The sequence below is a fragment of the Gekko japonicus genome, unplaced genomic scaffold (genome assembly GCF_001447785.1).
Source record: "Gekko japonicus isolate JY-2015 unplaced genomic scaffold, Gekko_japonicus_V1.1 scaffold2543, whole genome shotgun sequence".
In the NCBI taxonomy this organism is placed as follows: Eukaryota; Metazoa; Chordata; class Lepidosauria; order Squamata; family Gekkonidae; genus Gekko; species Gekko japonicus.
In genome coordinates this window covers 243,666-253,415 of record NW_015171578.1, presented here as the reverse complement: position 1 = coordinate 253,415, position 9,750 = coordinate 243,666, and the positions used below count along the sequence as shown (strand labels likewise).

At 47.9% G+C, this 9,750-nt stretch overlaps 1 protein-coding gene across 1 annotated transcript; it reads left to right on the top strand.

The window, feature by feature from the left end:
• Window positions 1-2,405: 2,405 nt before the first annotated feature.
• LOC107117656 (MTSS1-like protein) lies at window positions 2,406-8,386 on the top strand (the record flags this gene model as incomplete). Its single annotated transcript, XM_015419812.1, has 2 exons — window positions 2,406-2,571; window positions 6,784-8,386. Coding segments are annotated over 2 exons (936 nt in total), but the record flags the coding sequence as incomplete, so codon positions are not given.
• Window positions 8,387-9,750: the final 1,364 nt, after the last annotated feature.

Sequence of the window (9,750 nt, the reverse complement as noted above, 5' to 3'; positions counted from 1 at the left end):
CATCGAGACAGTAGAGCTCCTAAGTCATCAGATGGATGCAGAACCTTCTCCCTCTCCATCCCCGTCATGGACATCGATGATGTCAGAGGCTCCTGACATCGATTCACGTTGGAATCGACACACCTCTACTACCACGCAGCGTCACCCTCTATGTCTGCGTCTTGAACCTGTCAATATCGATGACCGTGATTATGCAGACCTCTCTCAAAGGCAGGCTGTCGCTTTGTCTCTGAGATGCCCACGATCCAGAAGTCGATCCCCCCAAGTTTTTCTACCCCCCACCACCACCTCTGTCTTGGGATCAATGCCAACTGAGATATCTCTATGGGGCTTATCCACCATCCATGCCATGGCTGACTCCGGTGGCCCACTCTTTAGGCCTCTCTGTCATCCAGCAACATCCCCAGGCAACAGATGCCATTTTTGATATAGTCCAGCTGGATACATCATCCACCTTGGCATTGCCTATGTCTTCAGTCCTTTTGCAGGCAGCAAAGGCTCCATGGCTAAAACCCTCGTCAGCCCCAGTGTCCACGAGACGACTGGACCACATGTATAGGGTCCAAGAGGCAGATGCCGAATTCCTATTCTCGCACCCTCAGCCAAACTTGATGGTGATAACATCTTCCTCTAAATCCAAGAGGACACACTGCACCCAGTGCTGACACCATTACCTTCCCCGCCTTTGCCGCCTTTAGGGACTTAGAGGAGCCCTTTTTTGTGGACTTATGCTTATACTTGACTTGGCCCTCTTCTTCACCGGAGTGGAAGTGGATGATTGTGCCTTTGATGTCGGGGGAGGGCCTCGATGACAGAGCCGTCGATGGTCTCTCGGACTCCATCACTGAGGGAGGATGTAACGCCGACTCAAGTAGCGCCACTTTAAGGCGCGCAGCTCTGTTTTTTCATGTCTGGTTCAAAAACCTAGCACAGTGCCGACAAGATTCAGGTCGGTGAGACTCTCCCAAACAAAAAATACAGAGGGTGTGGCGGTCAGGAGGAGCGAGTTTACTGCCACAACCCTTGCAGCAGTTAAAAAATCCCCACTTTTTCTCCATAAAAAATAAAAAACGGAGAAAAAAAGGGGTTTTGGGGGGTGCCTGAAGGCCACTGAGGCAAACTGGCAAGTTCCCCCTCAGCAAAAGACAAAAAAAAATTTGATTTTTTTTAAAAGAACAAACAAAGAAGACTAAGGGGAAAAAAAAGAAACTGAGGAAAAAATCCAAAGAGCCGTGAGGCAAATAGCCAAAAAAGCGAACTGATCAGACCAACGAGGAAAAGGTCTTACCAACGCAGCGGTAAGAAAGGAACTGGCGGGATGTCCGCGCCCACCCCTCTGGGCATGCGCGGTGGGGTTCCTGGGCATGCCCGAGGTCTGGGCGCGAAAATCCATTAAGAGCTTGCTACAATGCCGATCGATCCAGTGCGTGTGCACTAGATCCCATGGGTGTGAAGCACAGAGACCACGTCGAAGATCAGTTGGTTCTCCATGACAACCCACATTCAGGGGTCTGCAAAAGATGGCTCAAGACATGGAAAAATTGTTTGAAGACATCCAGGATCTGTATATCTGACTCCGCCCACCCATTGTTCACACCTTGGGGGGGGTGCTGTGGGAAATACCAGCATAATTCACACTTGGTTACCATTCTGGCATCCAGCCATTTGGGGCACCAGGGAAGCAGGCCGTGGCTGGAGAAGGTGGGACAGCAAGACAGGCATTGCTTCAACGCCTGCCTTTTCTCTCTGCACCTCTCCTTCCTTGTGCCCCCACCTTCCCAGCCCTTGAAGAAGAAATTCAAATTCATTCAGAACCTACTTCGGTACTGGGGTGAAATCAGTCAAAGCAGAATTGCAAGGCCGAATTGGGGAGGGGGGGCACAGAAGTAGAGCTTTTATTCTTCAAATGCCACTTCTGCGTCATTTCTCCCTAGCCATGCCCTAAACCCAGAGGGCCCGTGGGGGGGAAAACGCCCTGTGTGGGGGGAACAGTGGATAAGGTCACATGCTGGCTCTCCCCGATCAGTGTCCTGTCTGACACCCTCCTTGCTCAAGAGGTCGTGCCCTCTGACCTTGGAGCACAGGCTGCCTGGGGACCGGAGGCCTCCTGCAAATCCCTGGAATCTTGCTGGGTGATCCTGGGCCACTCACCTGCCCTCAGCCTGGCATGCCTCACAAGGTTGTTGTGAAGATAAAATGGAGGAAAGAAGAGCAGAGTCAGCTGCTCTGGTCACCATTGGGGGGAGGAAGGTGGGGTATAAATGAAGTCAACAAAATAAATTTGCCATGCTGGCTGCTGTTCTTGGGTTTGAACTTCACCAGGGTGAAGAAGAAGAAGATGGGGCGTGCTTTCCGGTGAGCCGGGTCCAGCTGCTCATGAGCCCCTTTTGTTTTTGCACCCCCAGCATGGTGAGGAGGTGTCCCCTGCGGCCAGCGATCTGGCGATGGTGCTGACCCGCGGCTTGAGCCTCGAGCACCAAAAGAGCAGCCGGGACTCCCTGCAGTACTCAAGTGGCTACAGCACGCAGACGACCACGCCTTCCTGCTCCGAGGACACCATCCCCTCACAAGGTATCCTTCCCCCATCAGTACAGCGGCAGAAGGAATAGAGTGTGACACAAGCAGGGGCTTGGAAGGCATTCGGGGGGGGGGCTGTTGTGGGCCCAGGGACCACGTGTGGAAGAGGTGGTGGCACAGAATGCCCGGCACCTGCAGAAGGGGAATCAGAGCTTAGAGGTGTTTCCCTTTGAGGTGGAGGATAAAATCCACGATGGATCAGAAAGCAGAGTTTTGCTGTCCTTTTCTGGGCGAGGCTCCGTCTTGCAACCATAAGCCATAAAAGGCAGTGAGAGGCTCACTGTGAGAACTAACAAAATGCCTACTGCAGAGCACTTGCCTTCTTAAAAGTGCTGCATAGAGAACATATCCATAAAATATTGCTAACAATGAGGGTTTTTTTAAAAAAATGTCATAATTATGGAAATTGGGAGTGTTTGACCAAAATAACACACAGCAAAATTCAAATCTTTTATTATTTCTCTAGTGCATTTCTGTCCTCTCAAGCTCAGGGCAATATCCATTATTTTCCCTTCTGTCCTCACAACGACTGTGTGAGGCAGGCCAGGCTGAGAGTGATTTTTTAAAAATAATCTATTTATTAATTTTTTAACAGACAAACAAACACAAACACAAGAACATATCATTATTATGACACATCAACTTTCAAGTTTGGGTTAATAAATTATCCATAGATTTTTCATTCAAAAAGGCCATTAAATGTTCCCCATAACCTATTGATCTTTCCCACTCTTATATCTAATATCGCGTATTACAGGATCCTTTGAATTACTCCAACAAATAAATTTATATTCAATCAGACTTACAACTCCTATAGCCTCAAAGGCATTTTCAATAAACAGTCTTAACACTAATATATTAATTCCATTTGTTTAAGCAACTGATAATCTATCCCCTATTTGAACTGCTGTGATTATATCCATTTTAAATTAATTTTAAACCTAAAGAAGAGAATCCATTAACAACAAACAACAGCTTATAGCCCTGTTTTCTTTAGATCATAATTGTCTAGCTTCCTTCCCCCCCTTTTCCCCACCCCTTATTTATTTTTTGTTTAATATTTATTTTTGTTTTATTTTTATTCTTTAAATACAGATGCAGTTATCTACTAACTAGCTCTTAACATGCAATTCAGATCTTAATCAATCATATCATTGTTATTATAGATACTTTACAGTAACCTTAAACCCCCTCTTATCTTTCTGTTCAAGTATCTCATTCCTTATTACTAATTTAGATACAATTCATTCTCAGAGCATATTTAAAGCAAAGACCATCAAAAGTATAAGCGTGTTATGAAGTTACAAATTATCCCTTATTCTGATGCAATAACAACCAGATACAGTTATCTACTACCTAGCTCTTAACATGAAATTCAGATCTTAATCAATCATATCATTGTTGTTATTATAGATACTTTATAGTACAATAACCTTAAAACCCCTCTTATCTTTCTGTTCAAGTATCTCATTCCTTATTGCTAATTTAAGTACAATTCATTCTCAGAGCATATTTAGAGCAAAGACCATCAAAAATATAAGCATATTATGAAGTTACAAATTATCCCTTATTCTGTTACAATAACAACCAGTTCCTTTTTTAATTTAAGCCATTTCTATCCACAATTAGCAAGCTACCACAAAAAACAAAGAGTACAGCATATATCTTTTCCTTTCCCCCCCCTCTTTCTAAAGCTTTCCTTTTCTTTTCAACTTCTTCCAGGTGTCTCCAATTTTTGTATTCATGCGGTCCCTTTTCCAAAGTCATTCTTCCATTTTCCAAAAAGCCAATCTTCACTCTTTTTTCCACTTTAAGTTTCTTTGCCACATTCTTCCCTCCTCCTTTTCTTTTTTCCAGCTTTCTCTTTTTTACACATAGTCTCTTTGCTGTTTGCTTTTCTACTGCACATCTTATTGGTTCTTTTAAGCATTGCCCAATGTCATTACCTATATCTTGCTCTTTTTCCACTAAAGTCAGGTAATCTTTAGGCGGTTTCTTCACTCTCTCCCATGAGTAATCTTGTTCCTCCGCACTCTCTTGAGTATCTGGAATTTGATCCTCCTTGTTGCTTTTATCTTGGCTTATATTTGTGTAATTTCCCACAAGATTACTACAGGCAGTTTTAACTGCTTGGGTAATTTCTCTCACCAAAAAGTTTTGAAATTGTTCCCGGGTGAGGGTTTCCACTAATGTATCTGGATCCCATTCTTCCTCAGCCATCCTCAGTTTCCTAACACTACAAATTCTTAAGCCAACTTTCAAATTTCCAAAGTCACTTAATACGGTCCTTTTAGTTTCTTATTTTGCTACTTTCCATCAAAAACTTTCCATCAGATAGGACAAAAGCTTTTCTTACCCCCTCCACTTTACAGTCAATTCCATTCCCAGTCATTTCACAGCTGCTTCGTCATGGTTGGGAATATCTTCTAGGGGTATTTAACTCCAAAGCACTTCAATCTTCTCCTGTTTATACGCGATCAAATCCTTTCATGTGATGTGTAACCGATTTTCTTCATATATAGTTTAAAAACAGCGGCCGGTCGCTGCTAAAGGAAACATGGGAGCCTTGTTTCCTCCTCTGCTCCGCTCCTACTTCAGGACGAGTCAGTCACTCCCCCGTGATGGTCTATGGTCAGTTAAGAGCAACTCCCTACAGGAGGTTGAGCCGAGGGTCCCTGCCACTGCGGGTAACCCCCAAAGAGCGAAAAGGGAACGGACAGCCGTCCCATCTGTAGATACTTAAATTCATGGATAGGCACTATGTAGACAGAGAAGAGACCCAGCTTTGCAGAAAAATCCTATAAGTAAAAAAGTAATTACAAAAAAAAACCCAAACCCTAGACCCCAAACAAAAAACTCGGGAGACTCCCGAGACACATCCGTTCGTGGCGCCAACACTGGAAGAGTGTCTCAGGTCTCCAGACTGAGGGCCAAACTTCCCTGGCAGAGTGAAGAGTCAAACCTGGGTCTCCCGGATCCCAGTTCAACATCCTAACCACAACACACTGGCTGGCTGTAACACACATGGCTTGGCACAACCCACCAGGAATCTCAGTTGTCCAAGATTCTGAGAGCCAGTGTGGTGTAGTGGGTAGGAGCATGGACTTTAATCTGAGAGAACTGGGTTTGATTCCCCACTCCTCCACATGCAGCTGCTTGGTGTGACCTTGGGTTAGTCACAAGTCCTTTCAGAGCTGTTCTCTCACGGGGAGCTCTCTCAGCCTCACCTACCTCACAGAGTATCTGCTGTCGGGAGGGGAAGGGAAAGGATATTGTAAACTGCTCTGAGCCTCTTTTGGGTAGTGAAGGGCAGCGGTATAAATCCAACCACCACCTCTGCCTTCTCCACCTTCCCCCCCCCCCAACACACTCCTGCACATTTCAGTGGGATTTGTGTAGGTGCAGTTCCTACCAGAATGTTTGTGTGGTTTTCTGGAAGAGCACACCATTGCCCTGTGGAATTCTTCATCTCTGGCACAAGGTGCTGCTCTCCCTACATTGCGTTAGATTTTAACACTTAGTTCTTTTCCTTTTCTTTTTCCTCTTTTGTTTAGATGTGTCCTATGCCCACTTCTTTGGCTGACCTCTTGTGAAGAGGGTAGAAACTGACCACGGAAAATCTGTATTCTTTTTCACCCCCTTTTCCACTTAACTGGCAAGAGAACACAGGGACTGTTGCCTTACTGAAATGAATAGGATGGTTTATTGATGTACAATATAGGTACAGACGAATGAAATGACTAAGCACATTAAAAGATAAACATTAGCCCTATCCCTTCCAGCATTCTACCTTCCTATCACCTCCAGTCTTCTCAGTTAGAAGCTAAGACATGTTCAGAGCCGTCTAGCCCAAAATTCACTCAGTTGGACCTCAGGAAGGAGAGAGGAAGGGTGGGAGGGGGCGTGGGTTAGTGGTAGGGCCTCTGCTTTGCATGCAGAAGGTCCCTGGGTCAGTCCCCAGCATCTGCAGGTAATGATTCTAAGTAGTAAGGAATACGAAAGACCTGCTTCTGAGAACCTGGGGAGCCATTGCTGGTTAGAGGAGGCAATACTAACCTTCATTGTCTATTCCAAGGGGGTGTGGTTGCGTGGTGTGCTGATGTATCTTGCAGCGTTGCAGCTGGTGGGTTATCTGATGCGTCCTTGCTGTGCCAGCTTTGCGCAGTCAGTCCCAAGTGTGTTGAAGATCTATGTCTCCTCCCTTAGGTTCGGATTACGACTGCTATTCTGTCAATGGCGACGTGGAAGGCGAGAGCCAGAGCGATTTTGACAAATCCTCCACCATCCCTCGCAACAGCAACATTGCCCAGAACTACCGCCGCATGATCCAGACCAAGCGGCCTGCCTCTACAGCAGGCCTGCCCACCGGCACTGCCCTGCCGTCAGGTACCACTCCGGGTGTGGCCACCATCCGCCGCACGCCTTCCACAAAGCCGACGGTACGCCGAACCCTCTCCAACGCCGGTCCCATTCCCATCAGACCACCCATTGTCCCTGTCAAGACCCCCACGGTGCCTGACTCCCTTGGTTACACTGGACCCACCCGGGTGGGCAGTGAGGAATGCGTTTTCTATGCCGACGATGCCTCACCCAACGCCATGGACTTCTCCAAAGCCTCCCCCAAGAGGCTGAGCCTGCCCAACACAGCCTGGGGCAGCAACGTCATGGAGATCTCCGTGTATGCAGGGGCTGGGCAGCACCTCTCCACGGAGGAGGAAGACCAACAGCTCGCAGCCAACCGCCACAGCCTGGTGGAAAAGATTGGAGAACTGGTGGCCAGCGCACATGCGCTTGGGGAAGGCCAGTTCCCTTTCCCAACGGCGTTGTCTACCCACGGCCCCGGGGAGGAGACACCCATTCCTCCGCCGGCAGCCTCCAGCGACCCCCCTGCTGAAGACATGTTAGTAGCAATCCGCCGTGGGGTGCGCCTCCGCAGGACCATCACCAATGACAGGTCAGCACCGCGGATTTTGTGATGGCCTTTCCCCCCAGCTGCCTGTCACGATGCCCCGCACGAAGTCAGGACTGAACCAGGAACAACCACCGTGACAAAAAAAACAAAAAGGTAGAAGAGAATTAACAAACCGCAAAAAAAAGGCAAAGCCACTTTATGGACATAGCACCGAAGGCTAGATTTAAATGGAGACTAAAACGAAAAACATCTTTGCTAACATGCTCAGAAAGGTACAAGCCTGGCACTGAACTGGTTTTAGAGCCTATTTTATATGTTGTTTTTCAACAGCCGCCCTCCCAAGTTTCCTTCCCCCCCACACCATTCTGCACCTTCTTCCTGGCTTATAGAAATCAGTTTCTGCCAGCATCACCCAGAGGCAAACCGTGTTGTTGTGTGTTTGTCAGGGAGGACCAAAAACCTGGACTGGATTTATCAGCTGTCAGGCACACATCTCAGACGCAGCTGTAGCGCAATGCAGGGGACGTCTCCTACAAAAAGCGCTCGTGTCTCCTCTGAACAGATGCACCGTTAAGTCTTGTGCTGGATCCTTCCCTCCACTGTCGTCTTTTCTGTGTTCCTATCATCTGTTTTTTGTACCCTCTGGTTCAAAAAAAAAAAGACTTCCTAGGTGGTTACATCAACACAAACGATTCCAGAGAATCTGGCCCTGTTCAAAGATGGCTCCTCGCAGCACAGCTGGACTTCAGGCTGAGCAAGCAGCTGCGAACAGGAGCCTCGTGAGAACGTGGCTGTCCAGTGGAAAGAGCTCACATTGCCCACCTGGGTGCAGCGAAGCTTTCAGCATAGTCATGGGCAGTGTTCCCTCTAAGCTGAGTTCGTGTGAGCTAGCTCAGTTTTTTAGCCTCCGGCTCACACACGTTTGTCTTCGCTCATGGCTCCAGAGCAAACTAATGTATGCAGCAGCCAACTCGCTCGCTCACGACTTTAATGCCGGTAGCTCACAAAGTAGAATTTTGGCTCACAAGACTCCACAGCTTAGAGGGAGCATTGGTCATGGGCACAAAACTTGTCTGTGTCGATCCTGATTGCACGGAGGGGAAATGGGGCGGGCAGCTTCTGGTGTGAACAAGGGCGCTTTCCTTTTTACCAGGCCCCCAGTGGCTGCTTGCACAGCAGTTCGGGAAAGCTGAGCCTTGCTCCAGCGATATCTGTAATGCCTGGCCCAAAGGTTTCCACAAAGCCATGGCTACAGTGCCCCAGGAGTGCGAGGGTGGCCATAGAATGCATATGGCTGAGCCTGTAAGTTCTGTGTAGGTGTAGATGGATGAGCAGCAGTGCTGCAGGGCAAAGAGGTCCCTGGGTAAGTGGAGGGGTGTGTGTGCCGGTGGTCCTTAAGGCCAGTGTGTGGACCAAGAGAGTCTAGGGAAGCCCGCTTAAGGGTGAACCCCCTCTCGCATGCCTTCCTCCATTCTTGGATTGATGCCGCATGGAAAGCTGAAGCTCTTGTCTTTGTAGAGAATCACATTGGTTCAGCTGTGCATGGATGGCTGCAGAGCTGCTTTTTGCAGATGTTTTTGACAGCATTGAAAAGTGTCTTCCCCTTTGGTAGGCGAAGGTGTTTGCAGAGAGAGGGTGAGCCCCTTGGCTGCTGTGGGTAGCATTGCCACAGTAGATTATGCACCTAAGACCTTCCCTTGGATGATCCCTGATTAGCTGGGATTGCCTGTAGAAGTGTTATGTCCTTTTTTAAAAAAATTGGTAGAAACAAAGGGTATCAAAATAGCTGTTGAAAGACAGGATGGGAATGAATGTGTTGGAAAAAGCAGAGAGGGTTTTGGGGAGGGGGAGTTGTTCTGTTCCCCCTCCGATTCTGAAAGCGAAGTTTGGACCACAGAGAGAACAAGGAGAAGATGTGGCACGGGCCGGTTTGAATACCTTCTCAGCATTCCTGGTTTCCAGTCACAGTCCTGATCTTAGGAGTAAGACGGGCGTTACTTTGACAATCAGTAGACTCCTCCAAATGTCTCATCACCTGAAGACTGAAGGTCGGCCACCGAAGCTGATCCTTTGCACACACCTGAGGACTCAGCAGGGGGCAGGCCTTGGTCTCAAGGGATCTCTGCCCAAACCCAGTTTGGTTTCACAGCCAGTGACTGAATCCCGCATGTGCTTCCGACATCCGATCACAGGGGTCCGTAGGTGCTTGGGAGACAGTTGAGCCGACCAGTTCCCAGTGTAAGATGCTGCCCCTAAGTTCA